General features: G+C 37.7%; 4 protein-coding genes across 5 annotated transcripts; 2 read left to right on the plus strand and 2 right to left on the minus strand.

Moving 5' to 3' along the window:
- Positions 1-1595: 1595 nt before the first annotated feature.
- On the plus strand, positions 1596-6480 carry LOC125204763 (phosphoenolpyruvate carboxylase). Its single transcript, XM_048103490.2, has 11 exons — positions 1596-1732; positions 1980-2170; positions 2746-3134; positions 3221-3305; positions 3390-3612; positions 3782-3885; positions 3978-4065; positions 4158-4312; positions 4425-5423; positions 5504-5890; positions 5981-6480. Exons 2-11 carry the CDS (start codon positions 2003-2005, stop codon positions 6272-6274), a joined length of 2892 nt encoding a protein of 963 aa, XP_047959447.1. The 5' UTR covers positions 1596-1732; positions 1980-2002; the 3' UTR covers positions 6275-6480.
- Positions 6481-6642: 162 nt separating this feature from the next.
- LOC125208666 (anther-specific protein LAT52-like) lies at positions 6643-7781 on the plus strand. The gene is made up of 2 exons (XM_048108318.2): positions 6643-6842; positions 7341-7781. The coding sequence occupies exons 1-2, from the start codon at positions 6692-6694 to the stop codon at positions 7670-7672; spliced, it is 483 nt and encodes a 160-aa protein (XP_047964275.1). The 5' UTR covers positions 6643-6691; the 3' UTR covers positions 7673-7781.
- Positions 7782-8838: 1057 nt separating this feature from the next.
- LOC125208189 (TPR repeat-containing thioredoxin TTL1-like) lies at positions 8839-12585 on the minus strand. Its single transcript, XM_048107773.2, has 7 exons — positions 11575-12585; positions 10788-10983; positions 10497-10681; positions 10079-10412; positions 9798-10002; positions 9606-9712; positions 8839-9529 (listed from the first exon to the last, which is right to left on the minus strand). The coding sequence occupies exons 1-7, from the start codon at positions 12447-12449 to the stop codon at positions 9377-9379; spliced, it is 2055 nt and encodes a 684-aa protein (XP_047963730.1). The 5' UTR covers positions 12450-12585; the 3' UTR covers positions 8839-9376.
- Positions 12586-18762: 6177 nt separating this feature from the next.
- LOC125203658 (ATG8-interacting protein 1-like) lies at positions 18763-20856 on the minus strand. Of its 2 annotated transcripts, none has more exons than XM_048102054.2 (4): positions 20740-20856; positions 19719-20128; positions 19290-19573; positions 18763-19052 (listed from the first exon to the last, which is right to left on the minus strand). In XM_048102054.2, exons 2-4 carry the CDS (start codon positions 20107-20109, stop codon positions 18948-18950), a joined length of 780 nt encoding a protein of 259 aa, XP_047958011.1. In that variant the 5' UTR covers positions 20110-20128; positions 20740-20856; the 3' UTR covers positions 18763-18947. The 2 variants fall into 2 exon arrangements, with proteins under 2 accessions (XP_047958011.1, XP_047958013.1); XM_048102056.2 differs by lacking the exon at positions 20740-20856 and adding an exon at positions 20554-20703 and having other exon boundaries at positions 19290-19587; positions 19735-20128.
- Between the last annotated feature and the right edge of the window lie 347 nt (positions 20857-21203).

Consider the following 21203-nt stretch of genomic DNA (forward strand, 5'->3'; position numbering starts at 1 on the left):
ATTTATGATCTCTATTATTATTCGTTATATTTTAATTAATTAAAGTGGACAAGTTTGTGAGTTTATCTAGTGCACAATAGCAATAGTACTATTATTTAGAAACAAAAATAAAATTAAAAAGCATCTTTGAAAGGCATATTCTTAGTCGGTTAAATTGTCAAAGACAAATAGTCAAAGACAAATAATATTGAAAATATCTTTACTTAAATGAGAATAATTGAAATTGGAATATGTCACATTAAGTTCGGAGAGTGAAATTTCGTGTCGATTAAAACTAAAACCTAACTTCACTTGAGTTATGCAACATAAATAGATTATATTGCAACAAAACCAGTTTTTTTACTATAACTAAGTGTTAACTTATTTTTGAGTTGATAATTAGGAACCACTTCCATTTAATTAAGGAGTTTATAATAATTCTTATACAATAGAATATATATAGAGATCATAGTTTAAAGTTAATTGGATGACAATAAATCGAACTATATTAACTAGAATTAGAATAGTTTCTAACAACATCGACCTAATGAGGGAATGAACAATCATCAACCAAGAATCGCGATCAATTCAAATATGGCCTTTATCACAAAACTTATATTTATCTGTTGTTATTTTATTTTAATAGTAAAATATAGCATAGGTTTCGTTATGGGTGCGTTAAAATGACAACACCTCTTAAAATAACATCATACCACCATTCCTAGCCTATCACTTGTACACGTGGACGAATAATAAGCTGACATGTGGCAATGAAAAAAAAAATAAATACTCAAGTGTAAAATTTTCGGCCCGCAATATACAACACTGTATACAACAATTTTTCTCGATCAGCAAAATCCAACACGCTATACAACAATCTGTAGATTGCTGTGTAGCGTTTATAATATTGCTGGATACGTGGTGGTATAATGTCACTTTAAGAGGTGTTGTCATTTTAACATAAACCGACTTCGTTATACTGAAGTATACCTAATTTAAACTTAATTTTTTTAATATTAATTTTCTTTTATTGGATATATAATACAAATATACAATCAGTAAATTTCAACTTGGATATTGATACCTTTTAAAATACCATCATACCACCATTCCTAGCCTATCATTTGTACACGTGGACGAATAATAAGCTGTCATGTGGCAATGAAAAAAAAAATACTCAAGTGTAAAATTCTCGGCCCATAATATACAACCCTGTATACAATAATTTTTCTCGACCAGCAAAATCCAACACGCTATACAGCAATCTATAGATTGCTGTCTAGCGTTTATACTATTGCTGTGTAGCGTTTACAATATTGCTGGATAGTGTCACTTTAAGAGGTGTTGTCATTTTAACACAAATCGGTTTCATTATACTGAAGTGTACCTAATTATAACTTAATTTTTTTAATTTTTTAATATTAATTTTCTTTTGTTGGATATATAATACAAATATATAATCAGTAAATTTCGACTTGGATATTGATATCTCTTACTACCATATTAAATCTAAATAAACAATCTGAACTCCTCTAATTCCAAAATAAATAATTTATTCATCACCAAAACCAATTTGAATTATCCAATTAGAATTCGGATACAAATTTTGCTCCTCGTGATATGATTTGTCTCTATATATATCTCCTCTTCTCTACTCTTAAACTACCTAGTTTTCCTCTTCCTCTTCTCTCTCTCTCTCTCTCTCTCTCTGCGATCCCCTTCTCTCTCAAGGAATCAACTTTCCCAGCTTGAGGTACACTATCATGGACTCTTAGTCAGCTCCCTTTCAATTTCCACCATCACAAAAACTTTCAATCTTATTCACAAACAGTAAAACCGTCCAATTTGCATGTGAATTTCGGCACATTTTGCATGAAACGCGCCTTTTGCTACTTCAATTGAAGCTCACATCACATTCGCGCTGATTGATTGAAGCTGCGCTTGCTTTTTCTGTGGTTTTCTGAAATTGATTTTGCTCTGTTTTTAACTTTAATTTTTAGAATTGGGAGTCGGATCGGCGGCGATGGCTACGAGGAATTTGGAGAAGATGGCGTCAATTGATGCCCAGCTGCGTCTTTTGGTACCGGGAAAAGTATCCGAGGATGATAAACTTGTTGAGTATGATGCTCTGCTTTTGGATCGGTTTCTCGATATTCTTCAGGATTTGCATGGAGAGGATCTCAAGGAAACGGTACACCTATCTAATTTATAGTATTAGGTTTTAATTTGGGGATTTTGACTGAATTGGGTGTTTTTCAAGTGTAAAAATCTGGTCTTGTGAGTTTTACTATGTGAACTATGTGATTATTCTGATGTTCAATGATTTGGAATTTGGGGATTGTTTTTTATTTGAAAAAGAGTAGTTTGTTGTGATTTGAAAGTGATTCTTTTCTGGTGGTCCAGTGGTTTGTCACTTGAAGAGTGAACATGATCAGCTTTCTTGGAAGTTTCTAGAAAGTTTGTAGAATAGAATTGGAATTATGTTGGAATTTTAACTCTATGAAGTTGAATTTGAAGTTATGGTATTGTGATTCTATATCAAATTGTGTTCTGATTCATAAAATTAAGACTTTTTATTGAATTTTTTTCTACACTATTTTTATTTGTATGTATGTTGTGTTAGTGTGTGTTGTGTGTGTTTAGGAGGCCCCTAATTTGACAACTATTTGGAATTTCAAATATTTATTTTGGGTATGGAATTCAAGTTGTAAGAGCGTTTGGTGGTTTATTGGAGTACTGAAACATCTTTTTCTCCCATCATTGAAGGTGCAAGAATGCTATGAGCTTTCTGCAGAGTACGAGAACAAACGGGATCCAAAGAAGCTCGAAGAGCTAGGGAATGTGCTGACAAGTTTGGATCCTGGCGATTCGATTGTTTTGGCGAAAGCCTTCTCTCACATGCTTAGCTTGGCCAACTTGGCTGAGGAGGTTCAGATTGCTTACCGCAGGCGGAACAAGAAGAAGGGAGATTACACGGATGAGAACTCCGCCACCACTGAGTCAGACATCGAAGAGACTCTCAAGAGACTTGTGGTTGACTTGAAGAAGTCTCCTCAAGAAGTTTTCGATGCACTGAAGAATCAGACAGTGGATCTGGTCTTCACGGCTCATCCTACTCAGTCTGTGCGAAGGTCGCTGCTTCAGAAGCACGGAAGGTTGGATCCTTTGATTGTTATGCGTTTTGGACTTACTATTCGTAGCTTCTCTTTGACTCTTTCTGACTTAACCTGTCGTTTCTCAGGATCCGGAATTGCTTAGCTCAGTTATATGCCAAAGACATTACTCCAGATGATAAACAGGAGCTCGATGAGGCACTACAAAGAGAGGTGATTTATTTGGAATTAGTGTTTATTGTCCATGTATTCATAAGTATGTGCAATGTATCTCACATGTCGTCTAAATTTTTCTAGATTCAAGCTGCTTTCCGAACTGATGAGATCCGAAGGACTCCCCCTACTCCCCAAGATGAAATGAGGGCAGGGATGAGTTACTTTCATGAAACAATCTGGAAAGGTGTACCTAAATTTCTGCGCCGTGTTGATACAGCCCTTAAAAACATTGGGATCAATGAACGTGTTCCTTACAATGCCCCTCTGATTCAGTTCTCCTCCTGGATGGGTGGAGACCGTGATGGTATAGCCCCGATGCTCCAAATTATTACTTTATGCGTTATTTGTAATTTGGTGAATTTATGATTCATAACAAGTCATTATGTTATTTCAGTAGCTATATAGTATATAATGATTTCTAGGATAACCTTCTCATGAGACTAAAGCTCGAATTCTTTGTAAATCTTTTGCAGGAAACCCGAGAGTAACTCCTGAGGTCACTAAGGATGTTTGCCTTCTGGCAAGAATGATGGCTGCTAACATGTACTATTCACAGATAGAGGACCTCATGTTTGAGGTACATAAATCTAGAATCTTTGGTTGAAGATGATCTACGTCTTGAAACGATTTTCATACTCTTACTCATCTAACTTCGTAACCTTTCTCCAGTTATCCATGTGGCGTTGCAATGATGAGCTTCGCGCTCGGGCTGATGAACTCCTAACATCTTCAAAGAGAGATGCCAAGCATTACATAGGTAATACTTTGTTTGTTTCTCTTGATTTTTCGTAAAACTGGCACTTGTCTGAATTCTGAAATTGAGGACTCTTTATATTCCTTGTGGTGCAGAGTTCTGGAAAACAATCCCCCCAAGTGAGCCCTACCGCGTCCTTCTTGGTGACGTAAGGGATAAGCTCTACCAGACACGTGAGCGTTCTCGTCATTTGCTAGCTCAAGGAACGTCTGATATCTTAGAAGAGGCAACTTACACCAATGTGGACCAGGTATTTGAGAAAATTTCATGATGCGACTCAAACCGTGCTTAATACATTGAACATGTGGCCCATCCGATCCACGATATAGACATATTACTAAATTAGCATGATCATTTTGCAGTTCTTGGAGCCACTTGAGCTCTGCTACAGATCTCTTTGCGCTAGCGGTGATCGAGCAATTGCGGATGGTACCCTTCTTGATTTTCTAAGGCAAGTTTCGACTTTTGGCCTGTCGCTGGTGAAACTAGATATAAGGCAAGAATCGGACAGGCACACTGATGTGCTGGATGCGATTACCCAGCATTTAGAAATAGGCTCGTACAGAGAATGGTCAGAAGAGCGTCGTCAAGAATGGCTTCTGTCTGAACTCAGCAGCAAAAGGCCCCTCTTTGGTCCAGATCTACCCAAAACAGAGGAGATTTCTGATGTTCTAGACACGTTAAATGTCTTGGCCGAACTGCCGTCTGACTGCTTCGGTGCCTACATTATCTCCATGGCCACAGCAGCCTCCGATGTTCTAGCAGTCGAGCTTCTGCAGCGTGAATGTCAAGTGAAGCATCCTCTGAGGGTCGTCCCACTTTTTGAGAAACTGGATGATCTTGAAGCCGCACCAGCTGCTGTTGCACGCCTTTTCTCGATTGATTGGTACAAAAATAGAATCAACGGTAAGCAAGAAGTCATGATTGGGTATTCAGACTCTGGTAAAGACGCTGGTCGATTGTCAGCGGCCTGGCAATTGTACAAGGCTCAGGAGCAGCTCGTTGAAGTCGCAAAGGAACACGGAGTGAAACTGACTATGTTCCACGGCCGAGGAGGGACTGTGGGAAGAGGAGGCGGCCCTACTCACCTTGCTATATTATCCCAACCACCAGAAACGATCAACGGATCTCTCCGTGTCACAGTTCAGGGAGAAGTCATCGAGCAATCGTTTGGCGAGGAGCACTTGTGCTTCAGAACCCTCCAGCGTTTCACTGCTGCTACGTTGGAACACGGTATGCGTCCCCCCATCTCCCCCAAACCTGAATGGCGGACACTTCTGGATGAGATTGCCGTGATTGCTACTGAGAAGTACAGATCGATTGTCTTCCAAGAACCTCGTTTCGTTGAGTACTTTCGCCTGGTAAGTGTCTACAAAATGTTATAATTAAGTTTAAAACTGGATATTACTTGTCCATATAACGCTATCTATGAACCGTGTAGGCAACACCGGAGCTAGAATATGGTCGGATGAACATTGGGAGTCGTCCATCCAAGAGGAAACCGAGTGGAGGGATAGAATCACTGAGAGCTATCCCTTGGATTTTTGCATGGACTCAGACCCGATTCCATCTGCCCGTTTGGCTAGGCTTCGGAGCAGGATTCAAACACGCGATAGAGAAGGACATACGAAGCCTCAAAACGCTGCAAGACATGTACAACAAATGGCCCTTCTTCAGAGTCCAAATCGACTTGGTTGAAATGGTTTTCGCCAAGGGAGACCCTGGCATTGCTGCCTTATACGACAAGCTCCTCGTCTCGGAAGACCTGTGGTCGTTCGGTGAGCGACTGAGGTCCGACTATATGCAAACACAGACTCTTCTCCTCCAGGTAAACTCCTGGTTGCTATCTAATAGTGATTTGATTCGATTTGATTCAATTCATTTTGAAATCTAATATGTTTCTTCGTTTCTTCGATAGATTGCTGGACACAAGGATCTTCTCGAAGGAGACCTGCACTTGAAGCAGCGGCTTCGTCTGCGTGACTCCTACATCACAACGCTAAACGTGGCCCAGGCGTACACACTGAAGCGAATCCGCGACCCACACTACCATGTGAAGCTGAGGCCACACATCTCCAAGGAGTACATGGAATCGAAACCTGCTGCCGAACTCGTGAAGCTGAACCCCACGAGCGACTACGCCCCGGGACTCGAAGACACCCTCATCTTGACCATGAAAGGCATTGCTGCTGGACTCCAGAACACCGGTTAATCTAACTTCGCACCTTCTGAGACGTTCCCCCCGGCTTCGTTGCACGACTCGGCCACTGTTGCCATGTCATAGAGTGTGTTGATCATCTTCCCCTTTTCGTGTTCTTGCATAATGTGTCCTTTCAGACTAGTCTGATCTTCAGATACTATGTATCTATCTATCTATCTCAATAAGTGACACTAAATTAATTTACTTTTACTTTTCAATTTTATGGTTTTGAAGTTTTTTTATTTGAATAAGCGAGAGTTAATCTCAATCTCTTACATCCAAAAAGGATTAATGGCTAATAGAAACAATCGCTCCACCACTCTTTTTTTTTCTCTCATTATCTATAAAAACTCAATTTACATGATTCCATTAATATCTTCACACAACAAGAGAAGCCAATATCTATATATATAAAACCAAGAAAAAAAAATGGCAAAGGCCGGGCGTCTTGTCTCTGTGCTCTGCATTCTGGCCTTTGCGACCGTTGCCCGCAGCTACGAGCTCTTTAAAGTCGAAGGCGATGTCTACTGCGACCCATGCCGCGTCCAATTCCAGACTCCTCTCAGCAAAAAGCTCTCAGGTAATTTGCATACAAGTCGGGTTTAACGATGCTAGTTAAATTCAAAACATAATTTAGGGGCCGGGTGAAAATCTCAAAACAACGTTGTTATAGGGGCGGGTTTAGGCCGGCTCTTGCCCTCTAAATCCGCCGCTATTTACAAATATAAATACATTGACTTTAAGCGTTCAGTGAAGAGTTCTCTCGATAAATATAGTACTCTCTCCCTCCCCTATTAGGAGTCATTCTTTGACCGGGTACGAGTTTTAAGAAATGTAAAGAAAAGTTGTTGAAAAAGTTAGTGGAATGTGGGACCCATTTTTTTATATTGGTTTTATAAGAAAATGTGAGTGAATTGAGTTAGTGGAATGTGAGACCTACTTACTATTTATGGTAAAAATGAAGTGTGACTCTTAATTGGGGACTGATCGAAATAGAAAAGTGTAACTCTTAATAGGGGACGGAGGGAGTAGTTTTTATGATGATTGAATCCTTGAAAAGCACGTGCATATGTTGTAGGAGCCGGAATTAAAGTGGAATGCAGGAACATTGAGACAAAGACGCTGACTTTCTCGGTCAACGGAACGACCAACGAGCAAGGCCACTACGTGGTGGAGGTTGTGGGCGACCACGAAGACGACACGTGTGAAGTGGTGGCTGTCACCAGCGCGGACGCTGCATGCAACGTGCCCATGGATGACATGACCGTGTCACGGATCGAGTGCACTACCAACAGTGGGATCCACACCGACGTCCGCTACGCCAACCCGCTCGGGTTCATGACCAAGCATGCTTCTCCTCAATGCCTATCGGTGTTGAAAGATTTGATGATCGACCAAATTGAGGATTGAGAACACAAATTACGCCTTTGCCATTTTGAAGATATGATCTTCTCTTGTCCAATTGTAATCAATAATAAAACTTATGAAAGAAAATGATGAAATGAGATATATTACTTTATCTTTCAAATTTTATTAATTAATATTTATGTCAATCACTACTCAATAATTTACTACCTGAGGGTCTAGCTCTACGATGATGAGACGTGAACGATTGCGTCCCAAATAAAAAATTCTAGATATGCCACTAAATGTTACGGTGATTGAACTAAAAACAAAACTAAAAACAACTGTTGATTGAAATGGTACAAGGAAATGTTGTCCCATACTATATATCCTTGCTTCATCCCTCTATTTTTTGTTAATTAGAATTGATGAAATTAAAGTGCACTAAGTTAATGAGGAGATGTAGTCCTATATTATACAGCCTTGGGTTGACTTGATGCTCCAATTTTGGTGCATTAATATCTTGATTACAATAATAGTGGTCCTTCTTCTCTCTTAATGACGGATTAGGGATATCGACCGACCCTATTCTTAACCCATAAAATCCAGTGGATTGGGTTCACTCTCGTTCTTCATCCACCATTTATAGTCAGCAACGGTTACTGTCTTTCTACGCTAATGACAATCTTCTTCACTGGGTCCGACTCTCTCTTTGTAGTACTTTTAAAAAAGGGATATATATCTAAGTTGATTATTTATATGTGAACATTTTAATTAGAACCAAAATACCATGAGTGAATGGTGATTTTTCAGGAAAATATTGAAAAAATAGGAAGTCTATTGTAGGGCAATTATCCCAATCAACATTTATGGGAGCAGCAGCATATGTCAGCAGGAATTCATTGCATTACTACCCCAAATATTAAATAAAAAGTGATATCCCCACACATCTCTCTCAAAACACCTAATTTCTATCAATTTTATTTTCATCTTTTTCTTTCATTGACTTATTATTTCTCTCTGTACAAGATGGGATTTATTATATTATTATCATTTGTGGGGACTATTTGGAAGTTAGCAAATATTTATTGCTCACATGTGATTTTGGGCAAAACCCTTATGCCAAGGGATTAGAGCTTTGACTCACCTTCCCAAGCCTATAATTAACCAATAGAATACAACTTGTTTACACAAATGTGAGAGTTGAAAGAGAGTTAACATTGAAGAAACACTGGAATAAATAGGGATATGTATAAATATGAAGGTGTTTACATAGTCTACAATGGTAAAATACACTGAAATGATAAAAAAAAAATGTAGAATATATTTGTTATTGATTAAATGATTGAGAAAGAAACATCAATATCAATGACCTCATCCTTCTTTCACTAGCCCAATACCTCCAATTTTGTGTATATTTCATCATCACATATGTACATGTACACATCCTTATCTAAAACCCATGCCAAACAATCCCTCTCTCTAAACTTCAACTAAAGGCAAAATAATTGTACACAACCTTCACTACCCTTTTCTCCAATGCACATTTACTAGGACAAGGCTTTGCTCTAAATAGAAATGGTAAAGATAAAAAGATCTCAAGAAAATATATGAATGAGAAGTGGAGAAAGGCGAAGACGATGATGGAATCGGACGAAAGAATGAATTTTTACGCCAAAAAAGCAACGGCTACTACTCTATGGCTTTTGGCCATCCTATCCCCAAAGACAACACAATGTGTAGGTATATCAAATTTTCAAGAATCATCTTTTATATGTTGTAATGCCTCACCGATGACTCCAAGACCTCGGGGCTCGGGCAGATCACTTCCTTCACTCGCGTGCCCCTTTTGTAGATCTTGAACGTTGGCACGATTCTGACGTTCTCAGCATGAGCAATTGAAGGGCTCTCTTCAATGTCCACCTTCAGTTGTAAGGTGTAAGGTGTAAGAATATCGGAACGAGCACAATCACAGAAAGAAATCAGAAATCCGACTGACCTTGAGAAAATTGATAGACGGATATCTGGCACATAATGTGTCCAGAAACGGAGATATCTGCTTACATTCTGTGCTGGAGCCCGTATTGAAATGGACCACGGATGCACCTGCATTTCCTAGCTTTGATGATTCACTGCTATGACAATGGAAAGTGTACGAGTTCAGGGCACGGACAGACGATGGCACACTTACCAGGTGATGAAACAGCAGCTCGGAACTGCTCAAGACCTGAAACAGACTCCACTTCCCCACCAAATTTCATGTTATGTACCTCTTCTCCCCGTGACTTCTTCAAAGCAACATGTGCGTGGAACAGTGATTCCGCAACCTCTTTGTCGTCTGGGAGTTCCCGTCTCAACACTTCATAATCTCTTACAGCTTCACTCCACCGCTCGAGCTGCGAGTAATGTTTGCAACGTTTATTAAAACCTTGAAATCGAATAGTATTAGAAATAGGCAAAGAGACACCATACCTTGCGGTTTGAGGCAGCCCTTCGAAGCAGAGCTTTGATGTAACTGGGTTGGATACGGAGGGCTTGATTACAATCATCGACTGAGTGTTCCCACATGCCAAGCTTAAACCAACAAGCCGCTCTATTGCAGTAGAGAACAGAATTTGAAGGATCATGTCTGAGGCCTTCCCCATAAGCTGAGCAGGCCTCGGTGAACCTTTCTGATTTGAATAAATCATTTCCACGAGCACGAGCACGTCCCACCAACCTCACACTGCTAAGTAGAACTGCTATTTCAACGTTACGAGGATCTATCTGTCCAGCCTTCTCAATGGCTGTTACAGCGTCTTCAAACCTGCAGACATTTTATGATTAATCTCATACTTCGAACATTAATCTTTTGTATCTGATGGAGCTGTGCAAAACTTTCCAAACTCACCTTCCCTTAGCCAACTCAATTTGGGATCTTACGAAATACAGGTATGCTTCGAAAAGCATCCCGAATATCTTTGACTGGGAATGGAGATGGGTAGAAGGAGCAGAATTATAGATGCTTGGCGACGCCAAAAATGCATCATCTAGTTGATGGAGTTTCAACAGAGCTTCTGCCCTACACGCGCAAAGCTGCAAATTCCGATTTAACCAGTTCAATCGCAGCAATCAATCTTAGCTCTGTAGTCTATACTAAGACAAAAAAAATCGAACTTTAGTAAACAAAATAGGTGCACACCTGAGGTGAAGAATCAGCTCCAGATGCAATGGCAGCTTCGACTTCCCTCAACGTACTTCTCCAATCGCCACCTCTTCGTGCAGCAGTGCACTTGCTCATGTGCTTCTCTACAGACTGTAACTTCTGCACCTCAGCAGAATCTGGTTGGTGCCCACTAAAACAAATATGTTTCCTCGCATTCTCAATATGACCTAAGCTGCGATTCTTTCAAGGAATTAGATAGCTGACGGTATAATGCACGACAAACAAACAAAAAATTCTAAAGCAGGAGGCCAAAGTAGCATTCATAAAGATGAATACACACGCACACGCATGAAATAGTCCTAAGATGAGTATACCTAACAACAAGAACTCCGAGAGACTCGGGATTAAAATTGGATAATTTGCATTGCAATGGGCCTAAATGTGGCTCAAGAACAGACGCCAACGGAGAGAGTCCTCCGTAGTGTATGATTAAGAAGGACGAAAAGGTACACTCATAAAAGTTAAAGATGCAGTGAAGAAGAGGGCAACTAGTGAGAGTGACTTAACCACAAGAAAACAAACAGTTAAAACAATCTTGCCATGGAAGCTGAGCTCAACCAGATCTAACAGAACCATGAACAAGCTAATGCTGATTAATCCAAACACAGACTAAAATCACAGCTCATGATACCAATTCAAAACCCATCAAGGCAACTATACAAATCGGTATAATCCTAAAACAAATCCACAAAAAAGGAAATCAAGATTCAAACTTTAACACAAAAAAGGAAATCAAGATTCAAACTTTACTCTACGAACTCACCTAAGAAGCAGAGATCCCAAGCGGTGGTGAGCCCTCACATAACCCGGATCCAACCCAATGGCATGCTCACACTCCCTCGCCGCCTCCACCAGCCGCCGCAGCCCCATCAGCGCCGCCGCCCGGTTAAAGTGGTAGGCAGCATTCCCCGGCGACAAAGCGATGGCCTTGTCATAAAGGCTCAAAGCCTCCGCGAAATTACCCTTCCTGTAGCTCTCATTCCCCATCCTCTTCACCTCCTCGGGATCACTCCCGCCGCTGACCGCAGCCCTCTTCGCCGGCTCACCGCCCACCATCAGCCCCCTCGAGAAAACCGGCGGGGAGGCGTCCAGCGCCGGTTTAGCCGCTAGGCCGCCCCGCATTATGCTCCCGTGGCCGTAATTCACCGAACCGGACCCCAAAACGTCGGTTTTCGAAGACCGGCTCGACATCCCGGTTTTCGAAATCCGACCGGAGGGGCAAATGTTGCCGGTGGGAAGCACATTTGAGGCCGGCGAGGTCAGCGAACCGGCCGAATCGGAGCGGGTGTGGGCCGGTTTAGAGCTCCGGTTCGCGGAAGGGGAGCTCTCGACGGAAAGCTCGCCGGAATGGCTGTTAGTGTTAGGGTTTGAATCGGATTTTGGGGGCGGATTCGGGTTGAATCCGGATGAATTCCGGCCCGAGACGGATCCGGAGGAGCTGGAGCTGCTGCTGGTGGCGGTGGTGGTGGTGAGCCGGGTTCGGAGGGGGGAGACCGGCGAGGCGAGATCAAGTTCGCGGAAGTCCGGCTTGTTGACGTCATCGGCGGCGGCGCAATCGGCGGCGGAGTAGGAGAGGGTGTTTCGGAGGCGATCGGAGAGGGATTGGAGCCCTAATTCCGGTTTGATTTTGGCGGACATTTTATTTGGGGGCGGTTTTCGAAGTCCTTTTTTTTCCCCTGTGAGTCTTTGGGATTATCGTCGGCAATGTGAAGTGAGGGAGCGATGGTAGAGAGAGAAAGGGGGGGTTTTGAAGAGAGAGAGAGGGGAAAGGGGAAATGCGTGGGGATCTCGTGATTTTAAAAGGGTGAAGCAAAGAATGAATGTGAATGCTGGAGAGAGAAAACCAACTTTTTTTTTTTTTGTTCAGAGAGGAAAAAAAAAACAGTGGGTTTTACAGAGAAAGGGATGACGAAGGAACAGAAAATAACTTTTTTATTTTATTTCTAATATTTTAATTGAAATAATTATTCATTTAAATAATGAGATTCATAATATTGAACCAATCATAATAGTGTTGATTAATGGTTATGTATCTAAAATTAAATTGTAAAAATTATTTTAGTTAGATGAGATAGATTATGATTTATTATCGTATAATTATTTATTTAAAACTAAATTAGTTTAATCTGATGAATTAAATATAATGCATATTCAATCATTTTCAAATTGAACTAGCTTATGTATTCTTTTTATTTGCTATATTCCAATTTCTTTTTTGGGTTTTATAATTGGAATAATTATAAAATCTTATCAAATCTTTGTCCCACATCGGCTTGGTGATGATCCTAGCTTCTCTATATAAGTGTGGATAACCCTCCCCTTTATGAGGCCTTTTAAGGGGTGAGTGGTTCATTTCTAATATGGTATCAGAGCAGGGCTCAAGTCGATGATGGTTTATCTCTTTATCTATTCTCTTGCCTACCCACGTGATGGAAGTCCGATATGTCATTCCAACCCACACGTGAGGATGCGGCCTTTTAAGGGGTGAGTGACCCATTTCTAATAACAATTTTGCATCAATTTGGTATACTATGCTTATGGTAGTTATAGTAATAGGGTATGAGGACAAAATTTAAACAAAATTGATACTCATTCTGTCCCAAGATAAGCGACTCACATTTCTTTTCGGGACGTCCCAAGATAAGTGAGTCATTTTCTTTTTTAGCATTATCTCTCTTACTTTTTCTCTCTACTTTTTTTTTATCATAAATGATTAATATTCGCAATCAAAATGGACAATTATTGAGAAATGGAGTACAAATTAGTAATACTAATAGGTAGAGTGAGTATGAAGGTTAATGTATAACCTTTCACTACAAAGTAAGAGTATTTATTTTTCTTTGTTAAGAGGCATCTTCATAATCCTTGTTTTCAAAGGGAGAGTTGGTAGAAATGTTAGTGCACTTCTCTCTTTCTTAAGTGTTTGAAGGAGAACTTTTAAAACATACACAAATTCTTTTATAAAATATGTAAAAAAAAATAATTTAAGTCATCCTTAAATTCGCACCGACTCATTGGAGTCATCTTTGTAGTTGAAAGTCAAAATTGCTGTGGATTATGCGGATTGCATCGTCGGATAGTAGAATAAATCGGTAGTAATTATATCAGTTAAATCATAACACACGTTTGCATTAAATATAAAAACGTGGCATCACTATACATGAAACAAATTTTCCAGTTCTTGCATTACTATTAACCAATTTTCATGTGAAATCATAAAATTTAATCTCTACTCACATTGAAACTTTAGTGATTTTATCATTTATACTTCAATCTTTACGAAGATTGTTTAGAATTAAAATATGAAGTGAACCGTTCATATTCTCAAAATAAAATAAAATAAAAAGTAATTGTAATTTTCTGTTTAATTAGATTGGGATAATGTTGTAATAAGTGCAAACATAATTGAGGATTAACAAATAATCATGGACCAAATAAATTAATGCCATCCTTCCTCAATTAATAACGATAGAGGGGCTTACCGTTTCAGCACTATTGAATTTTCAACTGTCATCAAATTTTCTCTAAAAAAGAAAAAAAAAGTACCCTCTTTTGAATTGATTTCTATAAAAAAAATGATTTCTTTTGCATTATTTGTACACTGCATATTTTTTATTAGTAAATTTTTTGATCTTAATTTTCCTAGGGAGATATATAATGTATTTTGTATGAAAGTGGAATTGGAGGCTAATATTCGAAATCTGAATTGTATTTAATGTATGAATTTTTATAAAATTAAATATTTCTAACTTAATATATATATATAGGAGGACACTATAGTGGCACCATATATATATAATTTAAATTGTTTTTATTTTTTCGGAAGGTTTGAATTTAGTTATAAAAATTGATTTTCGAATATACATTGTGTTGTGTATATTTGATCTTAAATTTTCAATTTTCATAGTATATGATTTGACATAATATTAGGATAAAATTGAAATAGATACCAAATTTCTAGAAAGAATAACTTATACTAGTAAAAATGAAGGATTTCTATACTCAAGAAACCACAATTGCATCATGAATATTGTGATCGAATATTCTGCAAATGGATATAGCTAGTACTCCATATGATTTGATATAATCTTAGGATAAAATTACTTGATATTCCATATATATAAGTTACTTGATATTCCGATCTTCAATTACTTGATACTCCATATGATTTGATAAAATCTTAGGATAAAATTACTTGATATTCCGATCTTCAATTTTTAATAATATGAATTATATATAATTTCAAATTACTTCAGTATCAAGTAATTATGATTCTAGAAAGAATGACTTATTAAAAAGAAGACCAAATATACCAAAATGAATATTCTGAATATTGTGCGAGTGGATATCGTATATAATTTTTTTTTGGTTTGACCACAAGTGTACCGAATCCATCTTCGGCGGAATCCGACTAATCCTGCTCGACTGGGTTTGCGGATTAAGGCCGAAAGTCTTCCAGCGGGTGGTGGGATTTGAACCCGTGACCTCAAGGTCACCACAACTCCGGATATCGTATATAATTTGATACAATCTCAGGATAAAGTTACTTAATATTCCTAATTTATAATTATATAGTATAATATATAATTTCTAAATTGAATTAATATCAAACAATTACGATTCTAGAATGATTTGATACAATCTTAGGATAATGTTACTTAATATTTCTAATTTATAAGTTCTGATCTTCAATTTTTAATACCATGACTTGAATTGTACTATATATAATTTGGAATTAATTCAATATTGAATAATTACGAAAAAAATTAATTTTGAGCAAACAAACAAAACTCCAAATTCCAATTAAATACATTTCCACTGCCATATTGTAGGCCCACTGGACACTGTATAAAATCAAGAAAAACTGTATTCATTTTTTCTATTTAAATATGTGTACCATTTTTTATCCTCACAAGATATACTAATAGTACTATTATTTCATCCGATTTGTTATCTTTAAATATTATGTCATCCGATTTTGTAATATCTTTAACATTTTTGTCATCACCGTAATAATAACTACCTAAAATAAAAAACTTTTCCATATTGTACACAATTTTTAAGTCGGTAACCGAATATTTGCCATTATTATAAAATTTAGCACTCTTATAACTTTTCTGTGAGTCTATAAATTCAGTCACAAACACCATTAAAAAATCACTATTCGACGACTAATTTGGAGGAAAACAATGGATTATGCTGAAGTGGTAATTTAGCCAATCGTTCTATTTTTTTGGTTTTTGTTAGAGTGTTTATATGAAATTTTTGGTAAATGTTTTTCTTGTAGAATTGTGTTTTCAAGGTGAATGGTAATTGCCAGTGTTGCAAAATGATGACAACAGAGCTACTTGGTTCAGTTTGTGGTAATACTTTTTAATACACTATACTAAATTATTTTATTTATTTTAGGGTTTATTACTTTCATTTCTTGTTCTACGTATGAGAAATAGTTGGATCCTAATATCCCTAACTTCATATGTCAATAAAAGAAATAGTGGAAAAATATATACTTTTACATTTTTCCCATTAATCTCATATACTTTCACCTCATTTTCACACAAATTTATGATAATATTATCTGAATATTTGTGATTGAAAGAAACATATATCAATATGATTTATTTATTTTATGTGATAGGAACCTACAATTTTGATATCAATGCTGAGGAAGGGTTGGCTAGATTGCAAGCAATAGTTGAACCTAATTATTTTATGAAAGCGTTGTCTAGAACCGGGCCTCATGCCGAGCCGAAATATGTGAAGATTAACCATCCCAGGGCCCGCCAGAGCCACTATTATGACTACGATATGTACAACAATGGGTACTCTAGCTATAGTCGGGCTCTGCCCGATTACTCTTATAATTACATGACGGAACCTGTATATCCATACTATCCCAGTTCAATCACATATTATCCCATGTCTGGCCTACCACGACCAAGGTACGTTGCATCCTATCCACCTTAAACGCTAAGACCCTTCTTATATGATGAAATTGATACATATTGTGTGTATTTCTAATGTTTCTTACTCATTATGTTTTCACATTGTAGGAGACGTGGACCGTTTCAGTATTAGAGAATGCTGTGATCGCGTGTGATATTTTTGATATTAGAATTTCAATTTGAATTAAGTGCTCTAGTGACTTTTCAAGCATTTAAGGTTTATGAATGTTGTTTTTGAGACTATGATTGTGAACCTTATCAACTATTTCTCGTAGTTGTGTTTTTTCCATTAATATACTTGTTTATTTATCGTGATTGACTAGTGTATTGCCATTCTATTTTGACTAAAATATGTTAACAGTGGAAGAAATAGATAATGCCAAATATAATTGTAATATGGATGGTGTAGAATAATATGGCATATGATTTGTTCAATAATTATGTAAGATGGTCCACTTTATTTTAATCCATAATCCGCCCCCACCTTCCATGTGTAAGTTTGTTTCTTCTTTTTCAGCTAAGTTTATTCTCTTAAATCCATTCCAACTATAAACTAGTAGATAATATGATCTTAATTATTCATTAAAGCATATTTGATATGATAAATGAAATTAATCAAATCTTATAGATTCTGTTCCAAAATCAATTAGTACTAAAATAATTCACTATTTCATCAACTTAATCCATTTGTATGTCAATTGATTTAATTAATAACAATATTTGTAGATAATATTGTAGGGAGTTTGAAAGCTACAAGTGGAAGTGGCATGTGGGAATGAAGCAATGCAACTAATAATGCCTTGAAATCTCCAACATAATACTGTTTAAGTGTACGGATTTATATTAAAGTATTGAAGTTTTGCAGACCCAATAATCATGGCTTCAGAGTCCACCATGTTTGTGCACATGAGAGTGTGTGTGTGTGAAGTGAACACACAATTTTATAAGTATGTTTTGCTGTTTAATTTATTATTCAAACTTGTTATGTTTGGGTGAAAATATGAAACCTTGCATGATTGAAACTTTTTCATAAGCTGAATAGATGAAATACCGACTTTCTTTCTTTTATTTCTGATGTTTTCTGTCAAAAGTCCAGTTAGCATACAACTTTTAAAATAAATGAACTAGATATATAAAATTGGGCCTCTTTATTAGTTGTGGCTTGTGGGAGTATATAGTTAGATTTTTAATAAATGCCTTTAATAATTAAAAACAAAGTTTTTGGGGTATAACGAAGTATACACCCTTTGTCCTTAAAAAATAGAAAATATTTTAGACACAAATTTTAATGCATAATTAGTAAATTAGAAGAGATAGAACTAAAAAATGATTATAGTATTATTAGTGGAGAATGAAACTTATCTTATTAGAGAGAGAAAAATTTTCTTAACCAGAATTGATCTATTTGTAAGAGACGTACCAAAATGACAAATATGGTCTATTTTTAAGAGGATGGAGGGAGTCGAATTTTGCAAACTTCACTTATTTATAATTGAGTCGTGCTCTAATCTCCTTGAATTAGGAGAAATATAGCATGTTTATTGCTCAACTTATCAACTATGCATTTGCTTCATTCAATTTAACTTTGTCCAACCTTCTAATTTATAGTAATAATTTCAAACGGGTCATAATTAAACAATTTCTCAGGATTTAGGACATATTACAAGACATAAGCCGAACTCAAACCAAGTGGGTCGTGACCCAGTCCATTTGACAACTCTAAACATAGACCTCTGTGTAAGATATAAACTAGTGAAACGTTAAATTCCAACGGCAAAAAAAAAAAACACCACCGAAATCCCCAATACGGCTACAGCTTGTTAAGACGCTACAATGTATCATGAGCTCACGACTTCAAACCTCAGTCCGACTTCACTGACTAGAGTAGTATGACATATAAAAGGCCTATATCACACAATAAACATAGATGCCCATGAAGCCCAACAGAAGAAGCAGAGACTACAGCCATATAAAATAAATCAAAGAGAGGGATGGTGAATAAGTGATTGTCAAGTAACTCTAACACCAAAGTTTGATTATCAATAAAACCCCATATCATGATGGCAGTATGACAATGAAAATATGAACAAGCTTAGTTGAGAGACATACAGATCAAATTTGTACAACTTGCATATGACATGCATTAGAACTCTTTCCAGTTTCCCCCCTAATAAAACATTTCGTCATCATCTCAGCGTTCTGATGAGGCGCTCCCTCTAACAAGTGAACCACGTCGGTGGCCACCAATTGCCATTTCTTTAAGGCGGGATATGGGAGCAAGCAACCTGCTCATCCTCTGCACATGAAGCACAAACAAATCAAGTCATTTAACACAGGCATACAAAACTAGATTGTCAGTATCATATATTGCTTCGATGGGTATTTTAAAAGGGATTCCAATCACCTTCAAAAGCATTGGTCTAGCTAAAGAGTATAAGCTGCCTAACATAGAATAAGGATGACAAATTACAGCCAAATTCCAGCATATAAACATCGAAGAGACACTAAAGTGTATCTAATTAAGAGGGAATACCTCATCATTAATATCAAACTGCCACCTTAGGCGCAAAACCTGCCATCTCTCGTGCTGCCACTGGTGACCGATTATTACAAGTCCCATAACAGCTGCGGCCAGGAAAATAGACCAGACCGTATTTGCTTCTTTTGCATGAGCATACACTGAAAAGGCATGTCTTTTCCACCAAGCTTCACAAGGAAGGTCAGCATCATCGTATTTGTCCCCCTCAATGGGCTTCTGGAAATTTGGAAAGTCGGGATCCACATAACAATCAAGAGGTTCAACAGAATCATCAATTCCTGCACCGCCCCCACTATTATTGGATAAGCCCATGGTCGATTCACTATTAAACGAACTAAAATCTAAAGGGGTGTAAACACTCCGTGCTTTGTCAAAGACCTAATCTTTTCCAAGATTTGCTCCACTGAGAGATGGTGATGTTACCTTTTTCATTAAGTACCTGAATTCCAGGAAGCTCTTCAGCCATGAGTCCTTCAATACTTGCACTGCCTTCATCCTTGGCATCTGATTTAGCTCTATCTTCTTCACCCAACTGAGAAACATCATCTTGTCCGCCCTTTTCACTGTCCGATTCACTGAATTCAGGTTCAATCGGCAAATTTTCATGCTGACTCGGAGGAAAAACAAAGTGGCCAGACATAAACATGGCATCTGAAGTTTCACCCTCATGCTTATCGAACTCTGTTACGCTATCTTGCCTCGAGCCGACCGGTTCGGGTCCAGGAGCAGCAGCATATGCTGAAGCAGAGAGTGATACAACTTCCCACTCATTTCCCCTTGGACCAGTCTCCTTCTCTTCCTCATTGTCAGCCATTTACAGGAATGGTTCCTACCTACAGAATCAAATAGTGTAAAAATAGTAGTTCCAAAACAATGGCATGAACCATATTGCTCAATTGATTTCCGTTTACATGAAGCTGACAAGACAGAGCCCCAAAATTCAAGCATAAGATTGTTCATTTTTCAGCTTGCTAGCTAGTTGAATAAAAAATTCTATCAATTAACCCCAAAATTAAAGCATAAGATTGTTCATTTTTCAGCTTGCTAGCTAGTTGAATAAAAAATTCTATCAATTAACCCCAAAATCAGGAAGTAACGCGCTGGAAAAAAACATTTTCCCCCAAATCTAATCCCAGCATAGCCTACAACCACTCAATTGCATCGCAAGCACAGCACGCTATCACAGCTAGCAAAAAAATTCAAGCAGATAGCATATTCATACAAGTGATAAACCAGATCAGGATATGAGATTCCATACAGAATATCATAAGAACATCAAAATCGATCGATTGGAGATCCGTAATTGATTAAATGAATCCGATCAAACAGAAGAAAATTCGGGAACCGAGAAATCAAGTCAAACCATCAATTTGTCAATCAACCGGATCCATGATCATTATAACAACAAAGATAATCAACCATTAACATGGAAGAGATTACTTACTGAAAGTGGAGTGGAGATAACGATCGAACGGAACAAGAGAGGTGGAACGAGAAGATGTAGTCGGTAACCGTGATACGACATAAAATAATAGTATAAATAAATAAATGAATAAATCAGCACTCAACAAGGTACTTGCATATTTTGAAAGGAAATACTCCCTCCATTCACGAAAATTCGTCCCGGTTTGACCGGGCACGGGTTTTAAGAAATGTAATGGAAAGTGAGTTGAAAAAGTTAGTGGAGTGTGGGTCCTACTTTTAAAGTATTAGTTTTATAATAAACTGTGAGTAGGAATGGGTTAGTGGAATATGAGGTCCACTACTAAAAATGGTAAAAGTGAAATGAGATAAATTTTGGGGGACGGACGTAAATGGAAAACTGGGACAAATTTTCGTGGACGGAGGGAGTAATCCTTTTACAACGTCCGTCGATTTTTTTAAAAACCCGCTTCCCACTTCATATCT

The sequence above is a fragment of the Salvia hispanica genome, chromosome 6, assembly GCF_029641045.1.
Source record: "Salvia hispanica isolate PSC_SH4W2 chromosome 6, Shi_PSC_v1, whole genome shotgun sequence".
Lineage (NCBI taxonomy): Eukaryota > Viridiplantae > Streptophyta > Magnoliopsida > Lamiales > Lamiaceae > Salvia > Salvia hispanica.

What these genes read in the sequence shown, in the direction of transcription:
- LOC125204763 (XM_048103490.2), top strand. Translation starts at nt 2,003, where the DNA reads ATGGCTACGAGGAATTTGGAGAAGATGGCGTCAATTGATGCCCAGCTG. An exon ending in ATGAGGCACTACAAAGAGAG is followed by an intron (nt 3,306 to 3,389) that starts GTGATTTATTTG and finishes AAATTTTTCTAG; the next exon opens with ATTCAAGCTGCTTTCCGAAC. An exon ending in TAGAGGACCTCATGTTTGAG is followed by an intron (nt 3,886 to 3,977) that starts GTACATAAATCT and finishes ACCTTTCTCCAG; the next exon opens with TTATCCATGTGGCGTTGCAA.
- LOC125208666 (XM_048108318.2), top strand. Translation starts at nt 6,692, where the DNA reads ATGGCAAAGGCCGGGCGTCTTGTCTCTGTGCTCTGCATTCTGGCCTTT. An exon ending in TCTCAGCAAAAAGCTCTCAG is followed by an intron (nt 6,843 to 7,340) that starts GTAATTTGCATA and finishes CATATGTTGTAG; the next exon opens with GAGCCGGAATTAAAGTGGAA.
- LOC125208189 (XM_048107773.2), bottom strand. Translation starts at nt 12,449, where the DNA reads ATGTCCGCCAAAATCAAACCGGAATTAGGGCTCCAATCCCTCTCCGAT. An exon ending in GGGCTGCCTCAAACCGCAAG is followed by an intron (nt 10,003 to 10,078) that starts GTATGGTGTCTC and finishes CATTACTCGCAG; the next exon opens with CTCGAGCGGTGGAGTGAAGC. An exon ending in CGTCTATCAATTTTCTCAAG is followed by an intron (nt 9,530 to 9,605) that starts GTCAGTCGGATT and finishes TTACAACTGAAG; the next exon opens with GTGGACATTGAAGAGAGCCC.
- LOC125203658 (XM_048102054.2), bottom strand. Translation starts at nt 20,109, where the DNA reads ATGGCTGACAATGAGGAAGAGAAGGAGACTGGTCCAAGGGGAAATGAG. An exon ending in TCAGGTACTTAATGAAAAAG is followed by an intron (nt 19,574 to 19,718) that starts GTAACATCACCA and finishes GGGGCGGTGCAG; the next exon opens with GAATTGATGATTCTGTTGAA. An exon ending in AGTTTGATATTAATGATGAG is followed by an intron (nt 19,053 to 19,289) that starts GTATTCCCTCTT and finishes CTTCATGTGCAG; the next exon opens with AGGATGAGCAGGTTGCTTGC.